This window comes from Electrona antarctica (assembly GCF_951216825.1).
Source record: "Electrona antarctica genome assembly, chromosome: 6".
NCBI classification, from domain to species: Eukaryota; Metazoa; Chordata; class Actinopteri; order Myctophiformes; family Myctophidae; genus Electrona; species Electrona antarctica.
The window spans coordinates 33132557-33148397 of NC_136811.1; the positions used below are offsets into that span (position 1 = coordinate 33132557).

The following is a 15841-nucleotide window of genomic DNA, read 5'->3' on the forward strand; positions in this document are numbered from 1 at the left end:
AGTGTCCCCTCTCTGAACTGAAGACACCTCTGTGTGTGTATGTGTGGGGGTGTGTGTGTGTTTCTGAGAGAGAGAGACAGAGAGAGAGAGAGACACACCAATTCTTGAGATCTGTTGGATCTTTAACCCTTTCAATCCGTTTCTAAGACCAGGACTCAGGTGAATAGCACCCCCCCTCTCCACACACACAGACGCACCATGACAGACGCAGCAACCAATATGAGGCTGAAGCTGCCGGCTGCATGCCTCATCCTGCAGATCATCCTCATCATCCTCTTCGGTGCACTGGTGGAGTACGACGACCACACAGACGCAAAGAAATGGCACGAGCATATGAAGAACACCTCCACGACTGACGCTGACAATGAATTCTACTACCGCTACCCAAGTAGGTGACCTGGAGAGAGATGAGGTTGTTTGAGTGCGAGGGTACTGAGGTGCCTAATGAGGTTCAGAGTGGTCTGGGGTGGGTGTGTCTGTGTGGGGGGGGTCACAGGAGCATAAATGTTGGCTTGGAGAGATGACTACTTTCGGATGGTTGTAGCTCCCCAAGAAAACATTTCAGAAATGGGATACTTTGAGGGAATGGAGGTAGACTGTCTTTGAGCACCCCATTGCACAGGTTGCTGTGATTTTAGGTTCATACTGTATGTGTGATGCTTTGAATATTGTCTCAACACCTCACAGAAACTACATTCTGAACATTTCCAGGTTGCAGGGGTAGGATATGCCTGTACAGTTCTGTAGATTCATAAGGTTGCATTATGGGGACCTACAGTATAGTGTAAGTGAGGTGAGACAGATTGGCTTTCATGATTGTATGAGTTACCCCCTGCTTTAGCATGCTACAATTTCATTATCTCAAAAAGCTTACTAAACTAAAATCTCATCACTGTATGTGTGCTGTATCACTAGATGGTTATAGTCTTATAATACATGCCACTCTTGCACACTCTCTCAATCGTGCATGTTTTGTGAGCCTTTAGTCTCTGTTGTGTTGCTACAATAAGCTTGTGAAATGCTTCATGGTTGTCACAACCTGTCAACAACAAATTGTTGAGCAGCAATGAGGCAAAGAGCGTGCAAATTCCTAATTGGAGGAGTGTTTGTGATGGTCCCATTCTTTGAGTCTAAACAACAGTTTATAGTGATGTCTTCCAGGTCCAATGATTAAATGGATTGGTGTAAAAAATGGTTTAGTGTTTCACAGTGTAGAGTGCCTCAGCGTAGAGGACGAGGTAACATACTGACTGTATAGCCAGTGCATGGAAAGTAACTAATTAGTAATTACTCTCTAATCTGTTTAATTTCACTAGAGTATGTCTTTTTTGTATTTGTACAGCGATCTTTTAGAAAGCTTTCTTATAAAGAAAAGATGAGCATAAGAGATCTGAATTGGAGAGAGATAGGTTGGCGTGTATTCATAATGTTACGGTCACGATGCCACATTGGCCCTTTCACATAATTTGTACTCAGCATGACGTGAGTGTAGTCTTCAAAATAACCTCTTTTGTACTTTCGCTTGAGTAGTTTTCAATAAAAAATAAACATATTTCTTATTTAAGTCAAGTAGCAGTTCTACTTTGAGTATTTCAATTCACATATAACTGTCAACTCAAAGGTCAATATAGGCAATTTGAAATACACAGTTAATAACTCTTGCTTTTTGCAGTGTTTTAGCATATTGCATAATTATTGGTATATTATAACCTATTCATGTACAAAGGCCATTTCTTTGAATTCAATCAAGAGTCTGTTGATATTGTAAGTACAAGTAACACTGAAGCTCTCTGTCAAGTCAGAGGTGTTTTTCCAGGTGACTTAATTGCAGAATGACAACCTGCATTGGTGGTCTAGTAGTAGTTTATCCCTTTAATTCCCTTCCTCATATTGAGGGAAAAGGTTCAATGTTATCTTCTTACTATTTGGATACATAACAAACTGCTATAAATTCAATGTGCATGAATGCAGTGCCTTGAGATATTTCATTAACTCATCCTGTGCTTGCATTCCGTTTTAGATTTTGGTCATCCTCACAGTGTTCATTTTGTTGACTAAGACTAAAACTAAAGTCAACTAAGGTTTTTCAGAAGACAAAATAGGACTAAGACTAAATGGTGTGTTATTCAAAAGACTAAGACTAAGACAAAATCAAAATATTGTGAAAACATTAACACTGCTTCTTCGTTCGTGTGCATGAGCTTGATCTCATCACTGTATCACTATCTCGTTCGTGTGCATGAGCTTGATCTCATCACTGTATCACTATCACTCACAGAGCTGCTTGCCTTCAACTCCACAGATCCACCTTAACCAATCTGAAGTGACACGCAAGGTGGGAGGGACGGTTGGGGGCGTGGCCCAGCGTGAAGCACACTTGTTGAAAGTTCACCTGAGTGTGTGTTTAGCTTACTACTACCAAAGATGGTCTATTTATGAAGATGGGCCAACTTCATTGGAGCCACTAGAGGCGAAATAGTACACAAAGCCTACAAATGGTCTCCTAAATATAGTAGGAGTGGTTTGCTTCTCCTCTAGTCCCGTCTCCTAATAATGTTACCGCCCACCTCACGCAGATACGATAAGTAAAGCAAAGTTGGCCTCTCTTGCTAATTTTCCTCTTGGCTACTACACACCACAAGACCTGTGGATTCCTGTGACCGCCCCCTCCCCCCCCCCCCCCCTCCGCACGCACACACACACACACACACACACACACACACACACACACACACACACACACACACACACACACACACACACACACACACACACACACACACACACACACACACACACACACACACACACACACACACACACACACTACCTCCCTTACCCTGCAGGTGTGTGAAGCAGCCTGCCCTGGGGGCAAGGGGGGATGTCATGGGACTATGAAGAGAGGAATGCTTTTTCTCACATATTCAATCCATCAATGTCAAAGTACAATCGTCAGTGTCAATTTACCTCAGTGAGTATACAAATGAGAAGTTGAAACTGAGTAGTTACTTAAAACACTGCATACAGTAGATATCATATCAGAAGACTCCGTTTTAGTTGTCACGTCACAGGTGTACAGGTGCAAAGCAGTGGGTGATTTGTATGTTTTGTGCACATAGATTAAGAGGAGGAAAAGCAAAGATAAGCAAAGGAAGAAGGGTAGATGTTGGTGAGGAGGATTCCAAATTTGAAAGAAAAAAGGAGAAGAGAGAGAGAGCAGAAAATGTCAAAGAAAAGAAAGAGTCATTTGAAATGACGAGTTTGTTTGTCATTCACTGAACTGAAATGAACTGTGAACATCATTATTCATTATTATTGTGTAGGCCTAATACTATGTAATAAAAGTACAAGTAAAAAGTACAGTGATTTCTTTCGATTTGGTGTCAGACTGCCGTGGCTCCAATGCAAGCCATTGAGAAAAAACATTCCCCAAGGTTAGACGAGTAAAACGAAGCACACAAGAGTAAAGGTCAACTACACTTAATAGATTAGGACTATAGGGTTAGAGTTAGACAATTTTTAACTTGGCATGTTCTCTGTCACATGAGCTGAATTAAAGTGTCCCAGTCTGGGGGTTTGAAAATATTATAGTAAGTGTGTGTGTGTGTGTGTGTGTGTGTGTGTGTGTGTGTGTGTGTGTGTGTGTGTGTGTGTGTGTGTGTGTGTGTGTGTGTGTGTGTGTGTGTGTGTGTGTGTGTGTGTGTGTGTGTGTGTGTGTGTGTGTGTGTGTGTGTGTGTGTGTGTGTGTGTGTGTGTGTGTGTGTGTGTGTGTGTGCGCGCGCGCGCGCGTTTTGAAGTCATGGAAGCTGGAATTGTGTTTATATTTCATTGTTGTACCAAGAATGAATGGTGAGTATGGGAATGAGAATAATATAAAAATGAAATTATTTATTTATTAAGGCATCCTTATTGCTGTATAGAGGGTATAGAGAACACATACAGGATAAGTAAGTGAAATCGGAAGGGATGATAACACAAAGAAATGAGCGCACAAAACTGGAAAGCTATAAAATTGAAGATGATAAATGGATACCCTCTCCTGATTAGATAAAATCCACAACCCCACCTGAGAATGCATTTTTTGAGGGGTGCTAACCCCTCCTATAACCAGCTATTAGGGTAAACTTCGTCCTACACAAACATTAAATTCCCATTAACAATGAATGGAGAATTTTACATCATAGTGTCTGAGCAAATCGGCTTAGTGTCTATTTTCGTCCTACACAAACATTTAATTCCCATTGACAATGAATGGACAATTTTACGTCATAGTGTCTGAGTAAATAGACATGTTATGTCATTATGACAAATTCCCATAAGAGCGCCCCTCACTTCACAAGCCATAAAAACAAAACACTGAATGCATTGTCATATTATGTTAGCCTCCTACCATATTGCTAACTACGGAGCCCTGGCCTATGGGGACATGGGAAGAAAAATAAATTAACTTGTTCCCTCGAGTTATTAGCAACTTATGAAGTTGAGCGAACAAGATACGATCTGGTTCCCTCGAGTTATATTAACTTGAGGGAACAAGTTAATTTTTTTTTCTTCCCATGTCCCCTTAGGCCGGGCTTAGGGGCTCCATACTAATCGGTTTTCAGAAAGAAATTAATGAAAAATCACTATCTGCCTAAGTCATCTAGTTGACTCAATCATGAGAAAAAACTAGAGGTTATGCAATAACCGTGGTTATGTAAATAGTGCAAGCGAGCATTGGCTTGCATTTGGGAGCGCATCTCCTGAGGCGATCGACAGAAAAAACATCTTATAAACCCACATTACTAATATTTATATAGCAGGAATGGGTCTTGTGTGTCATGACGTAGGACGCACCCAGCCTCCGGGTATATGCGTCCCCTGCGCATGCGCACTCATTCAGATACTTTCCTTCTGCCTATATCGCAAGTGAGAAGGGTATCGTAAGCAAATGCTTGCTTGCACTATTTACATAACAACGGTTATTGCATAACCTCCAGTTATGTGAGAATAGCGCTAACGCTCCCATGTGCTTGCATTTGGGAGAATCCATACACACATCACAGACGGTGACCACGCCCCAAATGGGACCATCAACATGCCACTAGGCCACTGGCCCAGTGGAGTTAAGGTGAAAGGTCAAGGTCCACCAGGTCACCGACCCAATGGCCTCGTTCTTATGTAAGGAGCCGACAGACCTAGACTGCCTTATATTGTATGCTCCAGGCCCACCTATTCGGGCCTAATTCCCTAGACAGCTTGACCCCTTTGGGCAAAGGACTACAGTGTGATCCCTGCGCTCTTCAGCAACCTGTAGGACTGCATGAGCCACTGATGGCTCCGTGACATCCAGGTTCTAGAACCTAGCAAAGGTCGAAGGCGAAGACCAGTTCGCCGCTGTACACACATCCTGTACTCTCTCTAGGTCGTCCTCAGACGAGCCCTCCATCGTCGTTTCCAGTCATCCCGGTTCTCCATACATCTGGCCAGTTCGTTGGTACTTTGCGCTCATGCATCGTTCTTGAGTACATCCACGTATGTTAGCGTGGGACGTCCTCGTGATCGATGCCCGTGTGTTGGTTTCCAGAGCACCAGTTTGCTGGCTGGCAGTTCTTGATGCCTTTGACAGTGTCCTGCTAGTCTCATTCTCCTGGCTGCTATTTTCTGGCTCACCCTTGGTATTCCCTCATACAGAGTCTTGTTAGTAAGTAACATGTACAGTCTTGCTGATGTTACTAACTACTGCACCCAGCATTCTGGTGTAGCACCCGTCAAGGGACTTCTGCAGGGTTGGCTTCAGGGTCATATAGGAGAAAAGACTAGCTGTTGCGTAGAAGAAGCTGAATTTGATTTGACGGAGGAGATTGGAGTTCCATACACTGGTCATGCCATTCAGGGCCCTCCATGCAAGTGCCTTCCTCACTTTCAGATCTTGCTCAGTTGAGTTGACCCATGAGCCCAGGTACTTGAAGTCCTTGACTTCCTTCAGCACAGTGCCTCCTGTTGTTGTGAGAGGTGGATGTTCCGGTGAGATGTTATAGGTGATAACCTCAGTTTTCTTGGCATTTAGCATAAGTCCAACATCTCCAAGTCCAATATCTGCCTACCTCAATCTATACTCTCCTAACACTGCTGATTCACCCTGCATTAATTGACTAGCCTATATCAGAATGTTTGTTACATTAAAAAAAGAAAAGGGTGATTTTGGAATGTAACAAGCATTCTGATAGGCTGAAGACATAGTCATAGGCAATAAGGTACAATAAAGCAGCAGTGTTAGGAGTAGAGTTAGGCAGATATGTAAATTTGGCCAAAATTTTTCTTTTATTATGCTATGAGGCTAACTTCAACATTGTACTGTATGTTGACCTCACTCCTTTGAGATAAGAATGTTACAGTCAACTTTATAGGATAATACAGTAGCTGCCTTGCGCAATGATCACCTATAGGCCTCCACATAATCTTAGACTACCTTTTCCTGGGAATACATACAGTATGAAACTTGTTGCCCCTGTAGTTAGTGAAGAGTGCTGGTGTAGGGTACGTGTAGGTGACATTGTGTATCTGGGCTGTGTCATTGGGGACAGAGGCAATGGCATTGACAGTCATGCCAAAATCAGTTCCCATGGCAACAGCGGTCGCCGTCAAGAGCGATATTGTCTAACAGTTTGTACTGAACGAGGACAGAAATAATACAGTCCTAGCGGCTTGGACCACAGGGAGAAACAGAAAGTCTGAATGAATGGGGCACTGATTGCAGTGATTTCCTTCCCCAATGTGATGCCCAAGCAAATTAAAATGAGAGAAGTATCTTGTGTTTTGGTTTAATACGATTATATTACCTTTAATGAATGCAATCAAGTCGCTTACATAGATTTCACAAGAAAGTGAATTCAGTTCCTGTTTTTTCCCATTGTACAGTATACAGTATGTAGGGCAGCAGCAGCACCAAAGTCCCCATAGACCACTGATTATGTAACTGTGCTGATTCACCAGGAAATAGACATTTGGATGATAAAGCCATGTCATTTAATGTACCTGGTGGTCATCACATGGTCTGTGAATACTGAAGAATTTCTTGTATGGCATTTTACGCATTGAGTTTTCATTAAAGTTGAATGAAAGCCAATTTTGTACTTTCCTGTTTTTCTATAAAAAATAAAAACATGGCAGCAACGTAGCTGCAGCTAAAAAATGATAACAGCTGGGATAGATTTAGGCATGCCAGTGTGAAATCATTGACAATGCTTTTGACTAGGCCTACTGTCCCTAGCACATTGGCACACCTAAATCTAACACAACCATTATTAGTTGTATTAGCTGCCGCTGTGTTGCTTACATAAGTGTAATAAGATCAGCCTGCCATGTTTTGTTTTTGTATTTTTTAACTGTACAGGTAAACAAACTACAACACCTGCTTATGGTTTCATTCCCCTGGGTGTATCACCAAACTTTAATGCTAGCTTATATTACATGTAGATCATATGTGATCTTCATCATTTTACATGCTTTTTCGTAGTCTGTGGTCTACACGTTGTCTGCATTGTGCAAGGCACTGCAAGCTTCCAGGATGTTCATCATTCATGTGATGATCTTGTGTTTGTCTGAATTGTGCAAGCTTTCATGATGTTCATGTGATGATCTTCATGCATTTGTCTGTAATTTGCAGGCTTTCCATGATGTTCATGTGATGATCTTCATGCATTTGTCTGTAATTTGCAGGCTTCCAGGATGTTCATGTGATGATCTTCATTGGCTTCGGCTTCCTCATGACATTCTTACAGCGCTATGGTTTCAGCAGCATTGGTTTCAACTTCCTGATTGCAGCCCTCGCCTTGCAATGGGCCACACTGATGCAGGGTTTCTTCCATGGCATGCACCATGGCAAGATCCACATTGGAGTGGAGAGGTGTGTGCTTAACCACTTTCAACCTGGACAATTTTGGGCCTGTCATTATAGGCAAAAGTTATCAGAAATTGTTACAAATTTCTGAAAGATAATAATGTATTATGTACTTGTGTAAATGTAGATTTTCTCTGATTTTCTCTTATTTAGTATGATCAATGCTGATTTCTGCACCGGGGCTGTGCTGATCTCATTTGGTGCAGTCCTGGGTAAGACCAGCCCAGTCCAGCTCCTGGTAATGGCCGTGTTTGAGGTCATCCTGTTTGCTGTGAATGAGTTTATCCTGCTGACTACGTTAGGGGTGAGTTCTGTTCATCTGTGTGAAATGTTCTCTATTACTTTGTAAAATAGGCTATAATTGTAATTGTACTGGAGGTCTGTCATTTTGGAATTAATATGATCACATGCACAATCATTTCCTCAGCTTCAACTTAATTCTTACTTCATTATACTCCCCAAACATTAAAACATGTTTGTGAATTGCTCTTCAGGCAAAAGATGCTGGTGGCTCCATGACAATCCACACATTTGGAGCATACTTTGGCCTTATGGTGGCTCGCGTGCTCTACCGCCCCAACCTGGACAAGAGCAAGCACAGGAACTGCTCTGTTTACCACTCAGATTTGTTTGCCATGATCGGTAAGGATCATTTACAAGTCTGTAGTGCAGAAAGCCTTCAGGCCAGTAGGGAGCTCAGTTTATCAGTGACGGCTGCACTACACATCTCTGATTGGTCTGTCTCAGTCTGTGGGGTGTTTGGACTGTAGTTCTGACTGTGCTTTACAGTGCTTACAAATGCATGATTCATCTGCCCAATATTTCAAAAAATATATCTATTAGGTCAATTTCTCAGTTTCGAATATTACCAAGAAACGTAATAAGTTTGTTGCATGTTTTTCTCAGGTACCATCTACCTGTGGATGTTTTGGCCTAGTTTTAACTCGGCCGTCGCTGCACATGGAGATGACCAGCACCGGACAGCCATGAACACCTATTACTCCCTAGCTTCCTGTACTCTGGCCACATACGGCCTGTCTGCCCTCACCGCTCACGACGGCAAACTGGACATGGTGAGGAAGTCAAGAATTAACAGGGGGTGCATTAATACAGAGTATTGTTAATCCTTGCATATTGGCACACCTAAATCTAACCCATTATTAATTGTATCAGCTGCATCCATGTTGCTTACATCACAATGTATTATAATGTCAGCATTATGCAGCCTGCCATTTTTTTGGTTTTTAACCTGAACCGGAAAACAAACGTCAAAATCACTTTCATGCCAGTCTAAACATGAAAAGATGACGTAGCTAATCATACATTACTAGATAGTCTTGTGTATCGCTGTATCCTGTGTTAACCTAACTGAAGTGGTTCCTTAAGAGTCATGCGGTAGCAATAATGCACCCGACTGGCATTGCTGAGTCTTGGTATTTAATCAGATGAGTCAAACTGTAGTCTCTCTATTGTTGATGACATGGGGCTGATTCATATTTTATCGCCTGACTATGTTGCTCAACCAAAATAACTAACCAAACCAAACTCAGTTAGGCCCATAAGTCATAATATAATCAAGATGGGACATTCCACACCGATGACAATCAGGTCTAAGAGATGTCTGTGCATTTCAATGATAATAAAGATGAGCTAATCAACTGACAGTATCAGAGTATCAGGATGTAAATCAGGCATAGCACACATGAATTATGATTGAGGTATAGTAACACGTGTGTTTGTAAAATACCTGCTGATCTCACAGGAATTTTTCTTCACCTGCTTTGTGCATTCATTTTTTGTTTGAAGGGACTCCTTAACAGTCCCTTGCAAACAATCCTCACCAACACAATACTACAAAACACATTAGTTATTTATAGTCAAAGGTGTACTCACCAGTCTATAGGTGAGGCTACTGGGCAACACTACAAATGAACATCAAGAAGGTGGTCTAAAGATCTATGCAAATGTTTTTTGTTTGTTTTTTACGCAAATTGATACAAATTGAGCTTTGATCTAATAATCTTCTAGGTCCATATCCAAAATGCTGCCCTGGCGGGTGGAGTTGCCGCAGGAACGGCTGGCGAGATGATGTTAACACCTTATGGTTCCATGATTGTTGGCTTCTTGGCTGGAATCATCTCTGTGCTAGGCTATAAGTACCTCACAGTAAGAATGTTTCCATCTGTTGCACTGCTCATTCAGTACGTACTTTAATGTCAGGTCATCTAAGAAGTGGATGTATCATCTTATGCTAAAGGAAATTTACATTCTTACTTTCTTTCTTTTTTCTTTTGTTAAATGGACAATGAGGATTTTGCTGTGTAACTGAGCTGAAGCTTAGACTTATCTGGAATTGACTCCAATCCTTATCTGTTTGACTATTGTCATGTATTTAATTATAAAGAAACTAATGTAAAACCAGCCTACCCTTTGCCATTGCTCAATGCAAAACGAACAGAAAGAATAAAAGAGAAAACCACAAGTCTCCTCTCAATTTTAAACTATTTCAACATAACATTTAGTGCTCACACCACAGACACAGCAATGTCATCATGAACTTACCCTTCCTTTCCTTAACCCCACTCAGCCACTCTTGGAGGAAAAACTGAAGATCCAGGACACCTGTGGAGTTCACAACTTGCACGGTATGCCTGGTGTTCTGGGTGCCATTGTGGGAGCTGTCACTGCTGCGCTGGCTACCAAAGAAATCTATGGAGATGGGTGAGTAATTTAGTATGTCAGTAATCTCATCTCATCGTCACCAAACCTAATGAAAGAAGATGGCAATGTATTTTCAATTGAAAATAGTGTTGTTGCTGTGCGTCAACACTTGAAAACATTTTTGTCACGTGCCAATTTCTGAGGTTTATGGGTTGAAAAAGGTGGGGTACGTCCGGCCGGGGAAACTCCCCCCTGTCAGGTGAAAAGAAGCAGCTTGGACTCCTCATGCATAGAAGGAAGCATGAGGTCAGTCCGCTGCCCCCCCAGGTTGGCAGAGGAAGTGTAGCGCCCAGGATTACATTAGATAATTGACACTGGGTGGAAAAAATGGGTTGCAAAATCGTGGGATCATTTTTTTCTTTCTTTTATTAAAGAAAAAGGCGGGGTTGTGAGTGGAATGATTCTAATTAGGATCACTAGACCCACACAGAACATTACGGACAGGGAATGTGAATGAGCTACAGGTATACTCTCACTTTCCCCAAGGACTATCACAACTTCCATTTCAGCGGCCAATAGCCTACTCTCTACAATACACATGCCTCTTGAATGTGACAGTGAAAGTGTGTAACACTACAAACTAATTCGACAAACGTCCTTGGTTAAATAAAAGTTAAATCACAAAGACGACATTATTTCTAAACCTAAGGAGTTGGCTGTGTGCCCTGAACTGAACACAGGTTTTAAGTGTAGGATTAGATTTGAAGCTAAATTACTAAGAGCAATTTGAGAGCAATAATTGACATGCTGTAGCTTGGCAGTGGTTCAGCCAGAATTTCCACATTTTCTCACTGGCCTACTGTCAACTACAACAGAGCAACTGCATTGTTCCCTCTTGGCAGCAAATTGTTATCATTATAACTAGTGTATATCAACTTTCTTTGTAAGTGTCTGTTTTATGCTTCATGCTCCAGAACGGCATTTAACCATAAAGTGGATTATTATGAGACAATGGCCCCTGGCCCTGGGCATAGATGTGTAGATGGCACAATGATGCATGCCTCTAAACTCACTCTATTTTACCATCTGGTTAACCCAATCCTACTAACCCAACTTTGGAGAAACCAACCGATTTCTGTGTTTCATTATTGAGTTTTAATCAGATGCCCACACTTTTTCCAACTGAAAGTCCTTTGTAAAACAGGAAGCTGGAACAAATTGCGTACTTTTTACCTTTCTACTGATACAAGAGTCCCAGAGTGGCATTCCCCTTTAACATCCCTCTGCTCAGTTTACAGTAAAGGGCATCTGGATATGTGTCCCAAAACTACAGTGAGCAACAGTTTAGTATAAATATTGTCGCTGTCAGGCAGAAACCAGCTAACTCCATTTTTATTTGCGATTGTGTGTTGGTGAAAAAATATTGAATCAATGAAAAGTATTAAAAACTGCTTCAGACAAAACCAGCTAACTCCATTGGACCCTCAAACTGTATTGCTTTTCTTTGTTTTAAAAATATAAGGTTTTCTTCATTTCCTGAAAATTTTATATTTGTCCATTCCTGAAAAAAATGAACATTTTGTAGGTTTCTGCCCGACAGCAGAGATATATTTATTATGAATGTATATTCCTTGCCCCGTTCCTTTGTATATTGTATGCAAGGTCATGTTGTCTTTCCATCACGGGTAACCTACTCCTTTTCCACCAATAAAATCAAGACACATTTCTGTATGTTTAATATACTTAGAAACTAATTTATTTTCCCTCTGTGATTTTCAGCATGGCGGACGTCTTCCCTGATGTGGCCTCTGGGGACGTTGAAGCAGCATTCCAGGGTGTTCGCCAGGCCATCTCACTGGCAGTCACATTGGGCATGGCACTATTGGGTGGACTCCTTGTTGGTAGGTATACAGACAGTGATGGAAGAAGACAAGAAGTACTCACGTGTTTTACTTAAGTAAAAGTATCAATACTGAAATACTTTGTTACAAGTAAAATGCCAGTATTCAAAATGTACTTGCATATTGCTCATTGCACAGAATGTCCCATTTCACAAGTTCAAAATGTTCAAAAAATCTTTTGAAAATAGCAGTTCACAACGCATTGTGAGCTTGTAGATCAACTTCAAAATTTGAAGCTCTACAACTTTAATGGCGAAAGTTTGGGTTGAAGTGGTTAAAGCATGTTTTGTAATAATATTCAAAACCTTCAAAGTAACTAAAGTAACTAAACCTTACAAATAATTGTAGTGGAGTAAAAAAGAACAATAGCCTATTTGTCTCTGAGGTGTAGTGGAGTAGAAGTAATAGTAGAAGTATGAAAATTGGAAATACTGTTATTATTATTATGAATGACTGCCTCTTTCCCTGTGTTAGGTTTCATTTTGATGTATTATTATTATGAATGACTATAGCTCTTTCCCTGTGTTAGGTTTCATTTTGAAGCTGCCCATCTATGGTGCTCCTCCTGACACTATCTGCTATGAGGATAGCATCTACTGGGAGGTGCGTGGGATGCCCTAAATTCCTAAAAGGAGCGTGTTGCTGTTTTCTTTCATTAATTTTTGAGTGGTGCAAACCACTCCAACAACCAACTTTGTCTGTATGTTTGTGTACCTGTACCTATACGTGTCCGTGCAAAGGTGAGCATGGTTACTATGGTTAGTGTGTGACGTCACTGACATAGCTGATCAGACTATATAAGACCTTGCACCACTCAGTTCACACGGGTGTGTTTTTTGAGTGGTGTAAACCACTCCTACAACTGGCTTTTGTGTGCAGAAAAAATGAGCATGGTTGCTATGTTCAAAATAATTTCTGACGTAATTAAATCACACCCGGGTGAACTGGATGACCGTAGCAACCATGCTCATTTTCTCTGCACAAAAAAAGCCAGTTGTGAAATCACATCCGGGTGTGATTTCATTACGTCAGACATTATGTCAGACCACAGCTGATCATGCTATATAAAACCTTACACCACTCAGTTCACACGGGTGTGATTTTTTATTTTAAAGGAGCATTCAGTGATTTGGGTGATTTGGAGAAAAAAAACGGTCCGCCTCGGTAACAAGATGTGCACATGCACGCTCTACAGTGGGGGGGACATGCAACAGGCTAACAGCACGTGCACTAAGGCCCGCCCCCGCTCAATCATGACTGGAGGAAGGCCCCTCTCTATCCTGATTGGATGAAGGCTGGGCCCTCTAGCCAAAAATGAAACCTACGTTTTTTTTCCCCCAGCTAGGGGTGAACTGGGGACAGGGAGGAACTCCTTATATGGTCAGCGCACTCTATAGTAAGGAGGATTATCACAACAACAACAACAAAACAGTGATATTTGAATGAAACGAAATCACTGAATATACCTTTAATGTTTTTGAGTGGTGTAAACCACTCCTACAACTGGCTTTGTTAGTCTGTCTGTCTGTCTGTCTGTCTGTGCTCAAAAAATGTGCATGGTTGCTACGGTCACCCAGTTCACCCGGGTGTGATTTCATTACGTCAGACATTACGTCAGACCACAGCTGATCAGTCTATATAAGACCTTACACCACTCAGTTCACACGGGTGTGATTTTTTGAATATAAGTGGATATAAAGAACTACCACCAGCCTATATAATGTACCATCAAAACACCACTAAAAAGTTTGACATTTTCTCATAATGATTCATATACATAAATATGAGCATCTGATGTGCTAACCAAATATCACTATAGCCCTGGTGCTCCACTATAATTAACCTTGACTGACCACCAGGTGGTGCAAGCGGTCAATGCATTTGGACAGGTGTCTACAAATGTCGTTTTCAGACATGAATGACTCATTCTCTTTTCACACGCACCCTATAGTCCAGGGGCCGAACCAGATTTTTGGTACCACTAAGGTGAAGGTAACATTTTTGTATTTTGATTCATTATTATTATTCATTATTAATTCATTATTCATTAAGTAGCCATGGGATGTGTCAAACTAGAGGGTTTTCATGATTCTGAATCCATTGGAAACGTTTTTTGTTTTGTTTTTGCACGAAAAATACTCCTTGGGCTAAAAACGGCCAATGCCGTCATCACAAATGTGATGCAAGGTCATCACAAATGTGATGCAAGGTCATCACAAATGTGATGAGGTCATCACATTTGGGCAAGTGGCTATATGGCCGAATTTAGGTCAAGGAGTGTTTTTTGTGCAAAACTAATGCTTGGAATGGATTCAGTTCAGAATCATGTAAACCTCCTAGTTTGACATGCCACATGCTAATTAAAGAATATTTTTTTAATTATGCCTTATAGGCCTATAGGTTGTTATAAACTACTGAATTGGAAGATGTAGCTGAGCATATAAAAATATAAACTAGAGACAGGTAGGAATACAAATATACAAAAATGTTACGGTCACCTTAGGACGGTGGTACCAATTTGTGAAAATATCAGTGTTGGCCCCTGCACTATAGTGATTCTGGGAATACATGGATTAAGGTTTAGCCTACAGGATGCATATTGGTAGCCTATACATTTTCTAACCCAGAAAACCACGAAAGGAACAATGAAAAATGTCCTGAAGGAGGATTTAGCAGTATATATATTTGGACTGTTGGATATTTCAGAAACAACAATGATGAGGAGAAATGTTGAAACACTAGAACTAGATTGTGGGGGACTAATTCCATTTAATTGGATTTCTGCTACAGAAACTTTGCCTTGCGTTGCGAATCGATACCAGGCTAGAAACTTACCATAACCTCTCTCTCTCTCTCTCTCAGGTGCCAGGGGAGGAGAGTGCTCATGAGGAACTGACCACTGTGAGGACAGAAGAGTCTGAGAAACTCAACAGCTAGACACACACACACACACACACACACACACACACACACACACACACACACACACACACACACACACACACACACACACACTTGTGCTCCATCCATCATTGCAGATTGTAAAAAAGGTCTTGTCTGTGGCATAGCCTGCATGGCCTGCCCTAGCCTAAGATTTAGATATAGATACATTTTCAATGTACAAGAGTCTATAGTTCATTTCCCTGAGGGGGAGAACGGCACCAGCCTGCCCCCTTACAGCTCTGAACATGTACAAATGCATAATATAAGGTGCTTACCCTGATGCCGCAAATGTTAGAGACGCCTACGGGGTGCCTGTGCAATGTATTAGTCGGTAGTTTTCAATAAAGAAGCGTTTTAATCCCGTATGTGGGGGGGCGATTCTGACGAAAGTTCCCAGTGGCCATAAAATGGCGTTATTGAGGGGGCGCATCCGGTGTAAGCCGGAATTACGATC

The 15841-nt window shown here is 41.4% G+C and overlaps 1 protein-coding gene across 1 annotated transcript; it reads left to right on the forward strand.

Annotated features, from left to right (window-relative positions):
• rhbg (Rh family B glycoprotein) lies at nt 1-15477 on the forward strand. The gene is made up of 10 exons (XM_079502657.1): nt 1-388; nt 7702-7888; nt 8036-8186; nt 8377-8524; nt 8789-8955; nt 9911-10048; nt 10470-10603; nt 12323-12444; nt 12974-13047; nt 15307-15477. Exons 1-10 carry the CDS (start codon nt 199-201, stop codon nt 15379-15381), a joined length of 1386 nt encoding a protein of 461 aa, XP_079358783.1. The 5' UTR covers nt 1-198; the 3' UTR covers nt 15382-15477.
• The last annotated feature ends 364 nt before the right edge of the window (nt 15478-15841 follow it).

What these genes read in the sequence shown, in the direction of transcription:
- rhbg (XM_079502657.1), top strand. Translation starts at nt 199, where the DNA reads ATGACAGACGCAGCAACCAATATGAGGCTGAAGCTGCCGGCTGCATGC. An exon ending in ATTCTACTACCGCTACCCAA is followed by an intron (nt 389 to 7,701) that starts GTAGGTGACCTG and finishes TGTAATTTGCAG; the next exon opens with GCTTCCAGGATGTTCATGTG. An exon ending in AGGATAGCATCTACTGGGAG is followed by an intron (nt 13,048 to 15,306) that starts GTGCGTGGGATG and finishes TCTCTCTCTCAG; the next exon opens with GTGCCAGGGGAGGAGAGTGC.